The sequence below is a fragment of the Brassica napus genome, chromosome A5 (genome assembly GCF_020379485.1).
Source record: "Brassica napus cultivar Da-Ae chromosome A5, Da-Ae, whole genome shotgun sequence".
In the NCBI taxonomy this organism is placed as follows: Eukaryota; Viridiplantae; Streptophyta; class Magnoliopsida; order Brassicales; family Brassicaceae; genus Brassica; species Brassica napus.
In genome coordinates this window covers 10,043,875-10,064,741 of record NC_063438.1, presented here as the reverse complement: position 1 = coordinate 10,064,741, position 20,867 = coordinate 10,043,875, and the positions used below count along the sequence as shown (strand labels likewise).

The 20,867-nt window shown below is 33.4% G+C and overlaps 2 protein-coding genes and 2 non-coding genes across 4 annotated transcripts; 2 read left to right on the top strand and 2 right to left on the bottom strand.

The window, feature by feature from the left end:
* The first annotated feature begins 3,197 nt into the window (after nucleotides 1-3,197).
* Nucleotides 3,198-4,368, top strand: LOC125609536 (vascular-related unknown protein 2-like). The gene has a single exon (XM_048781015.1). The coding sequence runs from the start codon at nucleotides 3,213-3,215 to the stop codon at nucleotides 3,873-3,875; it is 663 nt and encodes a 220-aa protein (XP_048636972.1). The 5' UTR covers nucleotides 3,198-3,212; the 3' UTR covers nucleotides 3,876-4,368.
* A 2,391-nt stretch (nucleotides 4,369-6,759) lies between these two features.
* LOC125609655 lies at nucleotides 6,760-6,866 on the bottom strand. Its single transcript, XR_007339807.1, has one exon. It is a non-coding gene; the product is annotated as a small nucleolar RNA R71 (small nucleolar RNA).
* A 9,194-nt stretch (nucleotides 6,867-16,060) lies between these two features.
* Nucleotides 16,061-16,223, bottom strand: LOC125609763. Its single transcript, XR_007339910.1, has one exon. It is a non-coding gene; the product is annotated as a U1 spliceosomal RNA (small nuclear RNA).
* Nucleotides 16,224-17,361: 1,138 nt separating this feature from the next.
* Nucleotides 17,362-20,575, top strand: LOC125609535 (protein disulfide-isomerase 5-3-like). The gene is made up of 15 exons (XM_048781014.1): nucleotides 17,362-17,548; nucleotides 17,710-17,800; nucleotides 17,897-17,991; nucleotides 18,111-18,168; nucleotides 18,352-18,536; nucleotides 18,626-18,683; nucleotides 18,781-18,821; nucleotides 18,916-18,990; nucleotides 19,067-19,123; nucleotides 19,248-19,314; nucleotides 19,405-19,548; nucleotides 19,630-19,851; nucleotides 19,920-20,081; nucleotides 20,168-20,245; nucleotides 20,346-20,575. Exons 1-15 carry the CDS (start codon nucleotides 17,508-17,510, stop codon nucleotides 20,436-20,438), a joined length of 1,467 nt encoding a protein of 488 aa, XP_048636971.1. The 5' UTR covers nucleotides 17,362-17,507; the 3' UTR covers nucleotides 20,439-20,575.
* The last annotated feature ends 292 nt before the right edge of the window (nucleotides 20,576-20,867 follow it).

Below are 20,867 nucleotides of genomic sequence, written 5' to 3'. Positions count from 1 at the left end.
AATTAATTTAAAATTACTTATATATTTATAGCTTTTCAAGATCAATTATAAGAAGGCACATAATTAAAACTAGATTTTTGTCCGCGCTTTCAAAACGCGGAAGTAATTTTTATTTAAAGAATTATTTACTGAAAATTCAAATATTTATATATATATATATATATATGTGTGTGTGTATTTTTATAAAATTTGATTTTAAAGTATAGATAACTAAACTGAAATTTATATAAATATATTTTATAAGAATAAATAAAAATTATTTATATAACTTATCTCGTAATAATTTTACTTATATTTTAAAGAATTAAAATTATAGTATGAGTTTATTTTTAACTTATTATATTAGTCAATATATATTTTATTACAATAAAGATTAAATATATGTTATTCAACCCGTCTTATACTTAATAAAATATTCCCATATTTATGAAATCATCCTTAAAAAACTGTAATTGTAAAACATGACGTATAGTTCAATGTACCAGATAATTAAATAATATTAATATCAACTAAATTTAGTATTTTCCTTTAAAAAAACTAAATTTAGTATTTTAAGTATATACAAATTCAAACATATTAAATTATCTTTTAATATTCTAATTCAAATATTATATTAAAATTGTTATTTAGTATTTTATATATTTAAATTTAATATCTTATTTTAATATTAAAGGATGTAAATTTATGAATGTATGTTATTCCGTATATGTAATTATTTTAATTTTATAATTTATAAATAAATAGTAAATGGATTAAGTTAGTTTATATTTATTAATTGGTGTAGTAATTTTATTATGAATATGAACTATGAATATACAAATACTGTAGAAATTTTATTTCTTATTCTTTAAATCAAAAATGACTTAATAATGACAAAAAATCAAAAATAAATTGTTCATTTATAATAACATTTAATATTAATTACGAATTTTATTATTAAAAGAAATATATATTTATATTTTAAGTTAAAATATATCAAAAGATATTATTAAAATGTAATTTTAGAAAATATATTTAAGAATATTTTCTTTGATATTTAATTTTGAAAATATTTAAATAATGTGTAAGGTTAGAGTATATATTTAATAATAATTTAACTTAGTTGTAGATAAAATAATAAGAAGTTAAATAAATATAATGGTCCAACTATAACTTTTGTAATAAATTTTTAGTGATTCCGTTTTAATAGTATAAATAGTTCAATCATTATTAGTTACGGGAAGACTATAATAGTGATTAGTTCAACTCATCCCCAAGCTAGATAATCGGTTTTAACGACATTGGACTATAAATATATAAAAAATTTATCTTCTTTTTTTTGTCATCAGCAATACAGATTCATATTGACTCTGTGAACCAAATCGGGTGATCTACATCCATGTAAACGACGAAAGACGGCTGTTTTCTAGCATTGCGTGCTAGACTATCCGCCTTTGAATTTTGTGTCCGTGGTACATAGATGATTTCTGATCGTGTGAAACTCTCTTTCAGGGTCTTGATATCTTCCAAATAAGTTGCAAAAGCTGGCTATTCTTGTGGTTCCGAAATCTATCTTGAATACCCATATAGAAAGTTCTTAGAACCTAACCAGAAAAATAAAATAATATATATACATATAGAAATATTCGAGAAAAGGGAATTCATTACGTAGAAAATGTGATGTAGTTCTAGTTAGAGGTTAGACCATGATGTTTCAATTGTTGTCAGTGATGGATTTTTACCATTGGTATGAAAATGCTATTCGTTTTCACATTCTTAGATAATCTCAATAAGCGGATGTTATTCAATTATGTGTTTAAGAAAATTTAAACCTAAACACAATTCATCATTATTCAAATTATTATAGATTTTGTTTTAAAATATATTGTTATTAAATATATTATTTATAAAACTTATTTAAAATTTGGTTTCATTTAATAAAGATTTAAATTCATTTTTTTGAACTTCTTTGTATTTAAATTAATTTCAAATTATGCAATCATGTATATATATATATATATATATATATAACCAATCATCTATAAATCTTAAATTTGTCATAACCATATGTTTTATATTTTAATTTTATAAACTCACCATCCAAGTCTTATCCTAGTGTCATATGATTTGTCAACATGAGATTAAATAGTGATTCTATTTTAATAGAATAGAGCGTTATTAGATATGTTATTTATAAATTTTATTTAAAATTTGGTGTTCTTCGATGAATTATTTAAATCCATTATTTTTTTAAATCTAGTATTATTCAACTTTAAAGAAACTTTTTTAATAAATTGATTTCAAATCATTTATTGTGGAATCTCATGAATAACTGAAATCAAAAACTAAGGCATATTACACAGATTTTAGAATTTTCTAACTTTAAACTATCTGAAAATTATAAATTTGATGGATTGCATTAATAATTGATTTTAGATTGAATAACACCCTAAGGGAATCTTATGGATTAATTATGTCACGGCTTACCAGCTTAGTATATATACATTTCTTTTATAAATGAAATTATTCATATTATATGTTTGTTTCTCTAAGATTGAGCAAACTCACTTTAGAGACCAACGAGACTTGTGAAACGTGCACAATCACATTATCCACTAACCCACAAGAAGGTTCACCACTTTCCCTCCTTTGTTATTCTTGCACAACAAGAAACCAAACTACTCGATCTATATATATTTTAAATATCTGAATGTGACTTTTGTTGCTTTTTGAATATAAATTTATTTGTTAGCCTTTCCGTATATAATTTACGAACATGTAAATGCAAAGTGAAATGCAGATGAAAATTAAATTGTGTAAACTTTGTTTCTTAATTTTCAGTTCGTACAAAATACTTGACAAAACAATGCTTTTAAACTCTATAAAAAGATATGTTCATATATAAACGGAAGCACATATCTTTCCCTCATTTAGATAGTGGTGTTAATCTTGCCACCCATTGTGTCTTTGAATACATATCAAAGATCCAACACTAGTTGATATTAAAAAAACAATAATACAATTTAAAAACTAAATAAAAGAATTAAAAAAAAAACAAAAATTACAAACGGACCGAAATGTGCCACACCTTCACCTTCCATGATCTCTTTCTCTACTTATTCTTTCCTTTATAAATGAAACCCTGTCTCATAACAAAATCATTTGGCAACAAAAGTCTCAGCTTGTGCATACACATCTTTCTTTTGCATACCCCCCCCCCCCCCCACACTTCAATGGAGAACTCCGTAAACAACTGCGTGAGACAAAAGGTATTCTCTAATCACCAAGTCAGAACGATACACGAAGAAGAAGAAGATCAAAAAGAAGAGAGTAGTTGGCTAATCTACTTTGAAGACATTGATCACGAAGACGAAATGGTCGAAGAAATGAGTCATTACTACGATAATGATTCATCGATGATCTCAGACGCTGCATCTCCTGTCCACAACACAAAGATACATAACGTTGCTCGTCGAAAGGCTAATAGTATTAATACAAACCCTAAAAAGAGAAGTATCATCCATCAACACAAAGAAGAAAAACAAGAAGAAGAAGGAGATGAAGACGAAGAAGAAGACACAGCCTCTTCTCCTTCGAATAAAACTAAGGTTAGATTATATATATATATACGAGTGTATCTTAATTTGTGGAGTTGGTCTTTTCGTTTTGTTAAGTTTCTAACATTTTTGGTGTTTATTCAGGGTTGTCATGTGTTGGATGGTGGTGAAAATAATGTAAATGTTACATCAGAGGTAATATTCAAGAAACATTGTGTTGCAAGAGACATAAGATCGAACATAAATGAAGTCATAAATGAAGAATTCTTATCTGCAGAACTGAAGAAGAGAGGACTTTGTCTAGTTCCTTTATCAACGTTTTCTAATTTTATTGCTTGATGATTCTTGTTTAAAGAAAGGGTTTTTAACTGTGATCATTATTTTTATTCTTCTGATTCTTTGATGTAAGATCTTTACTATTATTGACAAGTAAATATATAGAAAATGGAATTCAGATTGCAAATTTAACACTTTGGAAATGTCTACTCTATGATCATAAGTGAGACTGAGCTTATACCCATCTTTTCGTTACAAATCTGCTATGGCCCTGTTCGTTTGCTCACCCAGGTGATCTATCTGGGTGAAGATGGAAATTGATGTTCGTTTAGTGCATTATAATGCTACATCCAGATGGATCACCCAGCTGAATTCATCTCAAATTCTCACCTAAATGAAGGTGAGTCTTGATAGTGCATCTGGATGCAGATGCATCTAGTTCAGTCCAAAATAATAAATGACAAAAATGATCTTTTAAAATCAAAATATTATTTTCAAACCGTAAATTCTATTTTTTTTTGCATTTACATTTTTTCGCTATAACCAAAAAATGTATTTTCTCGCAAAATGGAAAAATACACTTTCCCGCCAAAACCGCAAGATGCATTTTTCTGCAAAAAAAAACATAAAACACACATTTTCATTAAAACTCATTTTTCGGCTAAACCAGTAAAACCACACTTTTCGACCAAAACCCAAAAAACGCATATTCCCGCCAAAACTTCAAAAGCATTTTCCGGCCAAAACCGCAAAAAGCATTTTCCCGCCAAAACCGGAAACAACGCATTTTCTCGCCAAAACAAAAAAAAAACGCATTTTCTCGCCAAAACCGAAAAATGCATTTCCCGCCAAAACCGGAAAAACGCATTTTCTTGCCAAAACAGAAAAATATATTTTTCCGCCAAAACAGAAAAAAATATTTTCCCGCCAAAACCGAAAAACGCATTTTCCCGCCAAAACCGGAAAAATGCATTTTTCCGCCAAAACCGGAAAAAATGCATTTTCCCGCCAAAACCGGAAAAACGCATTTTCCCGCCAAAACCGAAAAATATATTTTCCCGCCAAAACCGGAAAACGCATTTTCCCGCCAAAACCGGAAAAATGTATTTTACCGCCAAAACCGGAAAATGAAATTTTACCGCCAAAACCGGAAAAACGCATTTTCCCGCCAAAACCGGAAAAATGTATTTTACCGCCAAAACCGGAAAATGAAATTTTACCGCCAAAACCGGAAAAACGCATTTTCCCGCCAAAACCGGAAAAATGTATTTTACCGCCAAAACCGGAAAATGAAATTTTACCGCCAAAACCGGAAAAACGCATTTCCCGCCAAAACCGGAAAAACGCATTTTCCCGCCAAAACCGAAAAAACGTATTTTCCCACCAAAACCGGAAAATTGTATTTTTTCCGCCAAAACCGGAAAAACGCATTTTCCCACCAAAACCGGAAAAGCGCATTTTCCCACCAAAACCGGAAAAATGTATTTTCCCGCCAAAACCAGAAAAAATGTATTTTTCCGCCAAAACTGGAAAAATGTATTTTCCCGCCAAAACTGGAAAAAATGTATTTTTCCCGCCAAAACTTCAAAACACACTTTTTCCGTCTAACCCGCAAAAAACGTATTTTTCCGCCAAAACCATAAAAATGCACTTTATCGCGAAAAACGCATATTTCCTCAAAAATCGCAAAAATATTTTCGGCCAAAACCGTAAAAATGCTATTTTTCCGCCGAAACGTAAAAAATTATATTTTAGTCATTTTATTAACAAGTCCATCTAGATGGAGATGAAAGTTAAAAAATGACAAGCAAACGAACATAGTTGCATTCAGATGATTCATTTGGATGCATGGACGAAATGAAGAAACGAACAACACCTAGATGGAGCATCTGGATAAGACATCTAGATGAACCATCTGGATGCATCTTCCAGATGTACAAATGAACAGGGCCTATATACACTGTTTGATTACTATAGCATGCATCTGATAATACAGAGGGTTATCCCTTATATATTAAAAGAGAAGCATTGTAATAAATGTGTTCACACTAAATTGGATACATGTCACGTGTATAAGCATTGTAATAAATGCGTTTACACTAAAATAGACACATGTCACATGTAGAGAGCTTCTCAGCCAAACTCTACATAAATATGTTCACACTATGTACTTTACATTTTCTTTTTAACATAAAGCTCACATTTATGGTTTTTCTTTACGTTATTTTTACTGTTTACGAATAGAGCTGGATAAATTATTTAGTCTAAGACCTCTAACTTGCCTTATCCTTTTTGTTGCAGCTAATGTTCCAGGTGCATGACCAGTAGACATACTCGGAGAAACGCACAAGGGGAGTTAGTTACATTTACCAACCAGGAGCTAGCAAGGTTAGAAAGAACAAATCGTCAACAGCCAAGGCAAACTGACACCACTATGGGTGATCACGCCAATCAGGATGATCTCGCTGCGGCTATGGCATTCATGCAGCAGCAGATGCAACAAATGCAGCAGACCATCCAGGCTCAGCAGGATGCTGCTGAACAGGCTGCTCTCGCGCGGCAGGAACAACAGGCGCAGACTGTTCCAATCGGACAGAGAAACCTTCCGCGTAACATCCCTACTATGCGCTCTGCCATTATTCCTCCACTCTGCACCAGGCAGGACTTCGAGATCAAGCCTGCTTTGATCGGTCTAGTACAGAGAAAGGTGTTCTCTGGTCTCTCTACAGAAATTCCAATGGAGCATATTGAGAGCTTCGAAAAAGTTTGTAGTTTCACTCGCGCTAATGGTGTTCCACCAGATTACATCAGGTGCATGTTATTCCCATTCTCTCTTGATGGAAAAGCTGCACGGTGGTTGAACTCTCTCCCTACCGGCTCTCTCACTTCATGGGAACAGGTCCGATCAGCGTTCCTCAGTTATTTCTACTCTAAGGCGAGAACAGCTGCATTGAGGAACAAGATCACCTCCTTCAAACAGCTCACTGATGAGCCTTTCTGCGACGCATGGGAGCGCTTCAATGACTATCGCAGAGAATGTCCTCACCATGGATTTGATGATGATTATCTCCTGGACATTTTCTATGATGGAGTGGACTGGAAATACCAAGGTGCTCTAAACTCCGCGAGCAATGGAGATTTCATGACTCAAACCACTGCTGGAGCGTTTAAGCTGATTGAGAACATGGCTGCTAGCGCAGCTAATAAGAAAGAGGAGAGTGATTGCTCCATGAAAGGGAACAGTTCTGACGCCCAGAAAATAGATGAGCTGACTGCCAAGGTTGATCAGCTACTGAAAAACAACCAAGGGCACGTCTTCAGCATGGAGCAAGCTACGGCTGGGCATATTCAGAACCAGAACAAGCGACAACCGCAGAGCAATCAGCAAGCTGTTCCAGCTAACGGGAACAATCAACCAGATGAGCTGAAGGGTCTGGGTATGATGATGCAACAATTGTTGCAGGGTCAACAGGTTCAGGCCAAGGCGTTGAATCAGGTAACCACAGAAATGGATACCAGGATGGGCAACATGTTCACTGAGCTGAATAACAAGTATGACAATCTTGCGATCCACATAAGAAAGATCGATGTTCAGCTTGCTCAAACAGCTGAGAGTGTCAAGAGGCAACAAGAGACGCTCCCTGGAAGAACTGATAAAAATCCTAGGACTGAGCACTGTAATGCAATAGAGCATCCGTTCGCTGAGACTGCTCCAGGCGCAGAAGAGAGAGCAGAGCAGTCTGCTAGCTCTGGAGTGACTGCTTCTAGCGAACTTGCCGAGACTCCACCATCTCGAGTCTATGTTCCTAAGGTTCCCTATCCAATTCCACCTAGACATCTGATGGATCCCATTAGTGAAGAGCAGCTGATAGGTTTTAACAAGATGGTGAGAAGGCTTCCTAAAGAACTTGCATTCGAAGATGCTCTGCAGATTCGTCCATTGCTCCAGTTCTTTAAACACTGTAGAGAGACTCAAGAGGAGATCAAGGTCCTCTATACCAAAGCTCTGTCTACACCAGCACTGAAGGTATTGCCTAAGGTTGATGATCCTGGAAAATTTGTTTTTCCATGTTCCATCGCAGGAACAACCTTCAAGGATGCTCTGTGTGACTCTGGTTCTTGTGTGAATCTCGTCTCAAAGGTTATTGTAGACGATTTGGGTATTGCTGATATTGAGCGTTCTCAGCTGACCCTGACCTTTGCAAACTCTTCCAGAGCAGTCCCATATGGAACCATCCGCAGCCTTCATGTTCAAGTAGGGGAATGCATTGTTCCTGCTGAGTTTCAAGTTGTTGAGATGAACAAGGATCATGAGATGCCTTTAATATTTGGAAGGACATTCATGGCTACTGTTGGAGCAACCATCGATATGCCCAACAAGAGAGTCTGCTTCTCCAACATCAACAAGAAAGTTTTCTACAAGGCTGTACCCACCAGATCTTCCTCATCACACGCCTCTCGCATCTCAGTGTTTGATGTAGAAAAGCTGAAGGTTGTTCCAGAGAAGGAGCATGGTGATAAGGGTGAGAGCAGGCTGTTTTCTGATGAAGATCCTAGCACTGATCCTACTAAATTCAGAGGGAATTCAAGGGTGAAACAAAAAGTCCAGAAGAAAAGGGTCAAGGGAGATCCTACAATGACTTTGATACCTCTCAAGTGTGATGAGAACTCCATTGAGTATGAGGTAAAGTGCAAGGGTACCTCCAAACCGTTCTCTAAAGTCAGAGCCATTCTCACACATGAGCTGAAGGAGAAAGGAGACGCTGCTGTGAAAGGGTTGCTGAGCAGAGTTCTGAAGCTGAACATGTCTGATTGTGGAGCTTGTTTTGGAACAGGCCCTCCTGCTCAATCCGACTGATCCCAGTCACCAAGTCAAGCTAGAGACTTAAACCAAGCGCTTGGTGGGAGGCAACCCACTGGTGAGTGTCATTAACATTAGGATTTTCTTTTTCACTTATTTTTGTTTTTAGTTTGTTGAGTCTCAGGTCATAAATCAGAAAATCCGAGACCCTTGACTGGAGCAAGCAGCTGGCTGCTCTCATTCCAGAGCATCCTTTGCTGGAGCAACCGCGTCTTGCTCTGTCAGGCTGCTCCGCGCCAGGTAAGTATCGAACAAAAAAAAAATGTTTATTCTTGATTTCACCTTCTCTCTGATTTATTTTCACACCAGGGACGTTGTGAAGTAAGTCTGGGGGAGGGTTTTCGTCGTTTACTAACTCGTTTCTTTCTTTTGTTTTTCTTTTGGGTCAATTTGAGTCCGTCTTTTATTGAGTCATTCAAAACTTTGTGGGAATTAGGATCTTATTCTGTGTTGATCACTGACCACCTCGTGCTTTAGTTATCTTATTCAGTGACCTTAGCAGTGGCGAAAGACACACATGTGGACCTGGAACACCCTGACATATCTCACTTGATTCTCCAGAAGTTCTCAGCCGATCAGGTTACACTGGGTAGACTTAACTCCACCTTGCTTGAACCTAATCTTGACTGAAATTCTTCTTGTTATGGGCATTAGATCAGGGAAACGAGAACACACTCAGGACTTCTTATCCTTTTTATCCATCTTGCTGATCCTGAGTGGCTAGCTCATCTTTAGCTAGTTCCCACCCTGCACCTTAGCCTTTATTCCACCTTCATGCATTTGTTTTTCAGTGTCATATGTGCAGATATGTGCAAAAAGGTCGGAGAGGAAAGGATCAACGCAGCCTGCTACTCGTTACTGCTGCAGAAATTCAGTCAGAAAGGAGAACAAGCAGATTAAGGGAGCAACTGCTCCATAACCAATGAACTGCGCAAGAGCAGGGGTGGAGAACCAGAATGGTTGCAAAATCAGAACCACCAGTGGCACTCAGAACGATCATGTATTACCTCCTTCTTCGTCACATCACCATATCAGTCTTCGAAAAAAAAAAAAAAAAAAAACGAGATTAATGTGATGGAGAAGGGGAAGAAAGAAAAGAAACATGGAGCCACTGGAAAGGTCGAGCAAGAAGTTGGTACCAAGTATTGAAGAGTGTGTAGAGGAAAGTAGAAAGCAGAACAATCAGTTGCCTGTTCCGTCATCAGAACAGTCGCACCAGATAGAGCAAAAACGAGTAGAGGCTGTGGACATCAATGGATCTATCCTCTCTTGCCATTTTGTGTGATATCCTGCATCCTCTTCAATGAAATGGTAGCCCCTAAACACTCTTAACTCCACCATTAAATAGCCTGTTCCACACCTAGACCGTCTACCCTGAATGATGCCTGTGATGAGAAGCTCACGCTACTCTTAAATGAATGTAGGGAGTTCTGTCTCGATAGTGTTGCTTTTTCAGGTTTGAGATGAAGAGTATGAAGACGATTTTTGAACAGCAGTCAGTGGGGTTCCGGTAAGGGTGTGTTGTCCTAGTTTTACTGCTTGTATGGTTCAGAGATTCGTGGTTAAAGTATGGTTGCTGAGAATAGGAGAGTTCCCACACTTTCAAACCTTTCTCCCTGTTCTTGATACTTGACATTGTTTGGGGACAAACAAGGATCTAAGTCTTGGGGAATTGATATATGGTGTTTTATACATCTTGTATATATGCTTTTAAATTGGTTTTCAAGTCTTTATCGAGTCTTCCTAGTCCTTTTGGAGTCATTACAGGTCTGGAGTTGCATTTTATGGGAGATGGATCAGCTGGAACAAAAGAGGCAGAAAACAATGCAATTTGGTGGTTTTCACGCAGAACAGTCTTGATGACTGTTCCGAGTGAGTGTTCCAGCGGCAGAGATTTTTTAGGAAACTACAATCATTACGGGATTTGCCCTAATTATCCATATTTTCTCTCCCAGCCGCCTGTGGCTTTGATATATCATATTTTTGTTTCTCTTTATCATTCTACGCTGTTTTTGGGAGAAGAAACCAGACCTTAGAGTTGGAGACTTGTGATTTGATACTTTGTAAAGGGAGAAGGCTCCATCTCTCTCACCCTAGAGAAGAACCCCCTGAACCCTTATTCTATTTTATCTACACATGTTTTATTCAGTCTCTGTCTCTGTGTTTTCTTGCTCCATGGCTGAGTAGTCAGCTTGCTTAGTCTAGGGTGTTAGGGTGTTAGATCCGTGAGCTTGACATAAATAAGTTATAAATCGATTGTCTTCATTCACTGTTGTTCTTAAGGCTTGCATCAAGTTAACCACTTAGTGCCTGATTTTAGGTTTAATCTATTCATCAAAAGTGTTATAGGTTGCTAGACATAACTTGAATGAGCATTGCATCCCTAATCAGCGAAAGTAGATATTAGGGTGTTTTGTGAACATATCGGACTTGATCTCTATTGCTTGCTGTCGCATCTTGATCCAAACGAGAGTTTAGGTATCAAGATCGATCAGCATAGGGGGCAGTACCACGACAGTGGATTGTTCTATTTGAGTGATCCGAGGTCTAGACTTGCTCTTAATTAAACTTGAATAATTGTTTGGCTCACACTTGTTTAACACCCGATCAAACCACCCTAGGCTAGCATTTTTAATCATCTGAAAACTTTAATTCAATCTATTACTTACTTATTACGATTCCTCAACTTTAAAACCCCCATATTGTTTTAGCTTGATTCTGATCCCATAAAGATAAAGTGTAAGATTTGGTCTCTGTGGATTCGATCCTAAAGTGCTACATCGACATACCATTCGATTGTGGTAGTGTGCACATTAGGTTATTTGGTGTGCGTATACACGTAATATCAGCTTCTCAGCCAAACTCTACATAAATATGTTCACACTATGTACTTTACATTTTTTTTTAACATAAAGCTCACATTCATGGTTTTTCTTTACGTTATTTTTACTGTTTACGAATAGAGCTGGATAAATTATTCATAAATTTTTGATTCGATTTGTTATCCGTTTTGATTCGAACCGAAAAATCTGGATATCCGTTACTCTACGAAACAAATCCAATATTAAAATGCAATATCCGTAAAAAAAAAACAAATCACAAATATCAATATTTATAGGAACAAATATCCAATTTGATCTGTTATATGCATATATATACATATATTTAAAGAATTATATATAAGTTATATATTAGAATTTATATAAATTTTACAATATTTTTGTTTTTAAATAATTTCATTTTAGGAATTTTATTTTTCATGTATTATTTTGAAAAAAATATCATTTAATATTAATCAACAGCATCTTTATATATTTATCAATCATCTTTATATACTTTTACATACACATACATGTGCACATTGACGTGAGCACCTAAGTATTTACCGCAATTGAAATATCTATTTTTTGGAAGTTAAAATATTCTTTTTCTTAATGCTTCTTTCACTATCGACCAAATTGTAGTAAAATGATTTGTCTTAATAATTTTCTTTTCTTTTTTTAACTATTATCCGTTAAGAAACTATAATATGAAACCATTGGTTCGACATCACGACTATCTAAGATTCATAACACGAAAACAAACAAATAATAATAATTTTTATTATCACAGAAAAAAAAACCAAAAACATCAAATATTTTAACTGAACAAACCAAATAAAAATTGATTTAAAATTATAGTTATGTTTTAGGAGATTAAAAACCAAAAAACAACTTAAAACCAAACCGATATCCAGATTAAACAAATTAATATCTCTTTATTAAAAAATAACAAAACTAATAATCACATTCTGTGCAAGGCGTGGTTATTACCTAGTAAAATAATAAAAGAGATGCGTTTCAGTTTCTTATTTTGTTTCCAAAAGATTCTTTATTAATTTTATTTTCTTTTGCCATCAACGAAAGATTCTTTAATTAGAAACTGGAGTATCACCTAAAAAAAATTTCCAACAGGTCCATGATCAGCTACCTATAGTAACTTACTGAGTTGTTCTAGCATGGTTTGGCGCTAGCTTAGTTGACAAGAAGGTTCCATAACTTTCTTAGCTAGTTTGTGTCTAACCATTTGAGGTGCAACTTTTCCAAGAGGATATCATGGAATCAAAACAACAGTGTAACATATTATCAATATTTTGGGGAAATTTATTTTGATCTTTACATATGTCGACAGCTTATAAGATACAAAGTTTATGGTGATAGTATTTGAAAGATATGTCAAATGAGGAATCAAATGGTGAAGATAGGTTTCAAGTCTTGGCTATAAAAAATGTATGATTTGCATACCCATGGAAAAAGCTGGAATTTTCGTAGCAGTTATGGCATCCGCAAACAAGGTCCATAAAACTCAGAGAGCTAGTTCTGATTATTGCTGAGAAATGGTGACACGACACCAAAACCTTCGTTTTCCCTTGGGGTGACAACCACAACACTTGAAGATGTAATGGTTCTTTAAGGTAGAATTCTCTGTTTTAGGTTTGAACATGTATCTTTCCTTGTGTTGTGGCGTAGCTATTAATTTGTGCCATCTACACTTCTAGCATCTCTACCAAACTATTTTTCCAATCGTTGTTCATCTTTCAACTGGTACACAGACCGCTGTTGCTCCACCTGTTCATGCAAACTTATATGCTGAGCTAAGTCTCTTAAAAAACCACAATATAGATTTCACCTAATCGAAGACAAGACTGATCTAAGTGCCTGGTTTAAGTTGGTCCAAATTTGGACATGGGAGAGATTAAGGAACTGCAGCCAAAGATTGGCTAATTATGATGACGTGAAACAAAAAGAGAAAAAGACCAAAATAACACTAAATCAAGTTTTTGTTCCCAAACTAGCACTCAAGGCCAAAAGTCACAAAAATAGCACTCAAGAGATGGGGTTTAGGGTTTAGAATTTAGGGTTTAGGGTTTAGGGTTTAGAGTTTAGGTTTTAGGGTTTAGAGTTGAGAAGTGAGGTTTTGGGGATAAGATTTCAAATTTTGAAAAATAAAAAAATTTAAATTTTTCAAAAGATAAAATGTTATTTTGGTCATTTTAGTTTTTGAATGTTATTTTTGTGATATAAACTTAGAAAGGTGCTATTTTGGAGATTTGCCCAAACAAAAATTTTAACTAGGTTAAGATCTGCGCCTTACGCGGAATAAATATTATATATATAAATTATTTTATATATTATATGTTTATAACATATTATAAAATAATAAATATATATTGAATAATTAAAAAGTCATTATCTACTACTTATATAATTAAATTAGTGCGATCATATAAATAAATTTTATAAATCGAAAAAATATTTTTTCTATTTGATATGATATATAATTAAATTTAAATGATAGTAACATATATATGGTATATTTTAATATTAATATTTATTAGATGATGCTTTTTGCTCATTTTTTTTTTATCATTTGTATCTGTTATAGCAAAAATTTAAATTAGTGATAACAAAATTTTCACTGTGGAATTAATGGTTTAAGTAATTTATAATATTTTAAAAAATTAAGTTGTCAATATTTTTTCAAATTTTTTATCAAAAAATTGTTCAAAGTAAATTTTAAAATTAAGATAATTATATATTTTTATATGGCATATAGTTTAATTTAAAATGATACATATATTTATATATCTTTTATTTTTGATACTTATTAAATGAGACTTTCAATTTATATTATTTTTTAATTATTTGTATCATGTCATAACAAAATTTTTAAATCATAGATCACAAAATTTGAATGTGAAACTTTTAACAGTTTTAGTAATTTATACTCGTTTTTAAAAATTCAAAATATAATATATAAATAATTTTTAAAAAATTTTATTATATAGTTACTATGATTGTTTAATTTATTTTAATAGCTTAAAATTAAACAAATATAATTATAATACACACTTATTTTTATCAAATCTTTATTATTCAAAATCATTAATTGTCATATATACTTTAGCCACATTAGGCAATTCCGCAATCTTATTTAAGGAAATAATGAAGCACATTTAATAATGCATTTATTGTGGTTTAATAAAAAGCTTATTATATATTTAGATGGACCAACCTATTTCTCTAAAGATTCTAAGAATCATTCTAGTAATGACATGTGGCTACAAAAAAATGTTATAATGCTTCTCAAATAATATATAGGAGATTTGTCCTAATTAACATCCCCTATATATTAAAAGAGAAGCATTACAACATATTTTTGTAGTCACATGTCATCACCACAATCTTTCTTATAATCCTTAGAAAACTATGTTGGTCCATATATAAATATATAATAAGCTTTTTATTAAATTAACCATAAATTAATCATAAATGTTCTTCATTGTTTCCTTAAATAAAAATCACGGAATTACCTAATATGGCTAAAGTATATATGACAATTAATGATTTTGAATAATAAAGATTTGATAAAAATCAGTATATTCTCTATCATTTTTAATTCATTTTAAAATAAATTAAACAACCACATTAACTATATAATAAAAATTTAGATTTTTTCCGTATATGTTATAGTTTGAATTTTAAAAAATGAATATAAATGACTAAAGTTGTTAAAAATCTCACACTGAAATTTTTGTGATCCATGGTTTAAAATTTATGTTATAACAAGATACAAACGATTATGAAATTACAAAAGTAGGAAGTCTCATTTAATAAATATTATATATATGCATATTAATATTTTTTTAAAATAAATTATATACCATATAAAATACATAAGTATTTTAATTTCGAATTTGATTTGAATTTTTTTTGATAAACATTTTGAACAATTATTGACAACTTAATATTTAGATTTTAAACTTTGTATTGAATGTTTTTAAAATTATAAATTACTAAAACTATTAAACATCCCATAAAGTTTTTATTGTTATCATTGATTTAAAATTTTTGTTATTAAGAAATACAAACGATCAAAAATAATATGAGTATAAAATATTTTTTAACAGATGTCAATATTAAAAATGTACTATATATCCATGTTAATATCATTTAAACTTAATTTTATAACATATAAAATAGAAAAAAGTGTTTGTCTAGATAAATAAAATTTATTTAAGTATTTGTACCAATTTAATTATATACGTAATAGTTAATAATTTTTAATTATTCAATATATTTATTATTTCATAATATGTAAAAAAATATGTAATACTTAAAAATAATTTATAAATAATATTTATCCCGCGCAAGGTGCGGATCTTAACCTAGTCTGTTATATTATCAGAGAATAATCTGTTTAATTTTATAGTTATGGAAGGCTCATTAAATTGTGGTTTAATAGAGTAACATTAAGCCAGGCGATCAATTAGTAAATTGAGGTTTTCTCTCCCTAACCAAGAGAGACAATATCGGTTAACAGAAAATTTATGAAGACTAAGTTACTGGTAGGGGCTGCGCGAACGAAAACCTTCTATTCCACAACTAATGACGCAGGCTCTTCTACTTGAAAAGACCTTAGGCTAAGCTCCCTTCTTTAAGGTGCAATGAAGTCACTAGTCTAGGTAACTCATCTTTTTGATTACGAGTTGACCATGTCTAGGTAAGTGAATTGCTCAATGATACGCATGTCTTATTTATATCAAAGTTCCAACGGCCCCTCCATTTCTCATAAGCGATGTGCGATCTTTGCTAATCTCACACTATCCCTCATTTTTGTTACATAAAGACGCACAGCGTGTCGTTCCAATGCTCCCTTTTTTGAACGGTGTGTCAAATAGGCTTCAAGGGCTGGGCAAAAAAATCGTATTGGAAGAATCGAACTGAATCCGATCCGTTAAAAGTAGCACTGAACCCAAACTGAAATTAGTTAAATATTCAAGCGGATTCAAAACTTTGGTATCTAAAGAACTGGAACCGAACTCGACTAAAACCAAAATAAATTTATATACTTAAATATCCAAAATATTTAAAATATATATACAAATAGTTAAAAGTAAATGTCTAAAATTTAATATTTTAAATTCTGTGATATTTAAAATATATATGAATTTAAAATTTTTAAAAATAATTTAAACGGGTTATCAGAACCCGAACCGAATTCGCAAAGATCCGAAACGAATCCCTATCAAAATTTATAAATCTTCGAATGAGACTGAAATCTTAAACTCCAATACTCCCAAACCCGAATAGACCCAAACCAAAGAATGTCCACCCAATCCGTAATTCGTAATGCAAATGTGTTTCTATTTGTGTATTATATTCGTGGCAGAGAGTCAAAAGTGAGAGAGAGCTTATGACAGTGATTTATTCATTCCATTTTATCATTACAGCTTTGCTATATACTAGTTATTCTGGTCTGCACCTGAGAGCTTAGGATTTCTCGGGTGCTCATTTCTTTTCCGGAAGCTTCTCCAATCAACTCAGGTATCTCCAACATGTTCATAGCCACTCATTGTTTGAACTACACCGACGGCACTTCTTCTCTAGCCGAGGCTTTTTTTCTGAAACTGCGGCGTTTTGTGAAACCACAAACGGTGTCGCTTCTCTGGTCAAAGGTTAAAATTAATTTTATTATTTTAATCATTATTTTAAAAATAAAATAAAAAAGGTCAAAGTTCAAAGATCAAAACTGATTTACTTCCCTTCCATACTAGGATTAGATACCATAATTATAATTATATGATGTGATTCCTTTCTATTTTATTTAAGAAAGAGAATTACAAATATATAAACTTTAAATGATGAAAAATCTTCATTCCGTTTAAAAGAAAGATAACATTTGAGTTTAGTTAAGTGGGAATCACACAGGAACAGGTTAAGAGATACAGAGAGGAGAGAGAGCTCATTGTAGGATCTGCTTCTGTTTAATTCCCTTTCTTGTTTCTCGCAGCCATGGTTTCCACCACCAAGATCAAGTCCGTTGATTTCTACAGGTAACCATCCTCTCTTGCATTTACTCTCCTGTGTCCCAATTCTGATGATATTATTGGCTTTTGATTCACATGCATATAGTCTCGACCTTTACTCTGTATATTTGGATACTTACTCTGAGAATTGTATACTTCTGCTGAGTTTGATTTGTGTTGTTCTTCAGGAAAATCCCAAGAGACTTGACAGAGGCATCTCTCTCTGGTGCTGGATTGTCCATTATAGCTGCCCTCGCTATGGTCTTCTTGTTTGGAATGGTAACCTATTTGCCTTGTTTCCATCTTCACAACTTTACAGTATTATATGCTTCTTGCATTGTCAGCTGATTCTCTAGCTAATGGTTTTACTTGCAGGAACTGAGTACTTATTTGGCAGTTACCACTAATACATCTGTTATAGTTGACAACAGCTCTGATGGGGACTTCTTACGCATTGATTTCAACGTCAGGTAGACTGAACAACAACCAACATGCATGCCATTTTAACAGTATCATTCTTTTTATGACTATGTTTCAGTCTTCACTACAATGCTGGTCATTTCTTGATAAGTTGACCCTTTTTCTGTAGCTTTCCTTCCCTCTCATGTGAATTTGCATCGGTTGATGTCAGCAACGTGTTGGGAACTGTAAGTTTTCTGTTTCCACTTCTCAGTCTTTGTCTGATGATTGCTGTATACTATGAAATGAGAGGAAAATAACAAAGGTATTGACATCACAGAGAATGGTTCTTAGAGTGTACGTTAGATTGTACAACAACATTAGTTTGTTATATATAACCTATGTTTAAACTTTGTTAATAATTTTTTCAGAAAAGGTTGAATCTAACAAAAACGATTAAGAAAGTCCCTATTGATCCGTATTTAAGAGCCACTGGTGCAGAAGTCCACTCCACCTCTGGCTTACATCTCATCAACCATGGAGACGAAGATCATGGAAACAATACATATGCTGCTATACCGTTAACTGGTGCTACCTTTGACAAGTTTTCACATCAGTAAGTAGTTGACTACTTCTTCTATTTTATGTATACTACTATTAGTACATGTCCAAGGGTTTAACTGAAATGGAACTTTCGTTGTGCAGTTTTCAAATCTTGGTTGTTAATTTCTATGCTCCATGGTGCTACTGGAGTAATCGCTTGGTAATGTTGGTTTAATTACCTATGTTAGGTCCATAAAATATGTAAATGCTTACTATTTTACAACGTTTCTTTTGTTCTCTCTGCTAAACATTTTCAGAAACCATCTTGGGAGAAAGCAGCTGAAATAACAAGACAGAGGTGCGTAGTTAGTTGTGTTCTTTTCCGTTTTTTATTAAACGGTTAAGAATTATTAAGTCATGCTTTTCTGATGATTTCTATTTGGAGTTTGCAGATATAATCCTGAAACTGATGGGCGTGTTCTTCTAGGAAGCGTTGACTGCACAGAAGAAACTACTCTATGCAAGAGGTATATATATATACCAAGTTTGATGTTTTCTCACCTATTTCTTGTTAAAGTTTATTGTATCAAATGAAATTTTCAGGAACCATATACAAGGCTACCCATCTATCAGGATTTTCCGCAAAGGCAGTGATCTTAAGTGAGCAAATTGCTCTTCATGTCATCTACTTGAAGCCATTTATTCTTCTCTATTTATGTAAACTCCACATCCTCTTTGGTTATCAATTGTTTTTTATAATGGTCACTCTCAAATCTTTGTGCAGGGAGGACCATGGCCACCATGAACATGAATCTTACCATGGAGATAGAGACACAGAGAGCATACTCAAGGTAATACTAGTCTAAGTTAGATTCAACCATTAGGAATGAATATATGAGTGCACCAGTTTGTACAAATTTACAATGATTTGTTTCATCCAGATGGTGGAAGAACTGCTCAAACCTATCAAAAAGGAGGACCACAAGTTAGCTTTAGATGGTAAAACTGATAATGTGGTTTCAGGTATTAAAAAGGCACCAGTTAGTGGTGGTTGTAGAATCGTAGGCTATGTGCGTGCCAAGAAGGTAAAAGTGAAGTTATTAATGTTCTAGTTTTTATCTTCTAATGGTGTACCATTTTGGTATTGATATTGGTTTTTGATTCAGGTCCCTGGAGAAATCATTATCTCAGCTCATTCAGGAGCTCATTCGTTCGATGCTTCTCAAATGAACATGTCTCATTATGTTTCCCATCTCACCTTTGGTAAAATGATTTCAGAAAGGTTGTTGACTGATATGAAACGCTTAATGCCTTATCTTGGCCTAAGCCATGACAGACTTAATAGCAAATGGTTCGTAAATGAAGGACAGTTTGCTGCTAATGTTACCGTAAGTCCCACACTTTTTTTTTTTACTTTCCTAGTCGGGGTTTACACTTTTAACGTGTGAAAATACAGATCGAACACTATCTTCAAGTAGTCAAAACAGAGGTCGTTTCAAGAAGATTCGGTCAAGAACACTCAGTGATAGAGGAGTATGAGTATACGGCTCATAGCAGTGTGGCTCATGGTTACTATTACCCTGTTGCCAAGTTTCGCTTTGATCTCTCTCCTATGCAGGTTTCTCTTTCAGCATTTGATCTCTCACCAGTCACCAATGTCAATTCATACTCTCCTCTCTTAAAACTTCCCTATGTTTTTTGTAGGTCTTAATAAGTGAGAACCCAAAGTCATTCTCACACTTCATCACAAATGTTTGCGCCATCATAGGTGGTGTTTTCACGGTATAGTATTTTTTTTTTTGTTCATTCTCTCAGTCTTAACTTTGTTTCATTTGCTTATGTACTCCATGGTGACTGTATGAATCTGCTTGTTGGGTTTCAGGTTGCGGGGATACTAGATTCGATATTTCAAAACACATTCAGACTGGTGAAGAAGATCGAGCTTGGAAAAAAACATTTGATCAAGAGTGAATGAGTGGTTTAGATGTTACTTCTTTTCAGTTTCTTGTAAGATCTTAAAACCATAGAAAATACTCAGTTCTTACATACCTTGTAGACTAAGTTTGTTTTGGAATATCAGTTTCATAGAATAAGGAAACAATGTTGGCTGTACATCTATATTTCTTCATGATTCTTGATGTTTTTTTTAAATTTTCTCCATCATTTGTCTTTATCATTCATATTTGTATATAGGTCTAATGGTATTATGAATATTGTATATCATTTACACTAGCTGAAAAGAGAGAACAATACACACACACACACTTATTTACTATTTTACTAACATAAATGAACAGATAAAGAAACAGAAGGCAAAACAGAAGGAGTCTCTTGTGTAAGTGATAGAGCACTGTTTTTTTCTTCAATATATATATACTAGGTGATAACCCGCGCTATGCGCGGA

Excerpts from the sequence above, each read along its gene's own strand:
- LOC125609536 (XM_048781015.1), top strand. The coding sequence starts at position 3,213 with ATGGAGAACTCCGTAAACAACTGCGTGAGACAAAAGGTATTCTCTAAT.
- LOC125609535 (XM_048781014.1), top strand. The coding sequence starts at position 17,508 with ATGGTTTCCACCACCAAGATCAAGTCCGTTGATTTCTACAG. Across the intron at positions 18,169-18,351 it reads TCAGCAACGTGTTGGGAACT|AAAAGGTTGAATCTAACAAA; the intron begins GTAAGTTTTCTG and ends TAATTTTTTCAG. Across the intron at positions 20,082-20,167 it reads TTGATCTCTCTCCTATGCAG|GTCTTAATAAGTGAGAACCC; the intron begins GTTTCTCTTTCA and ends TGTTTTTTGTAG.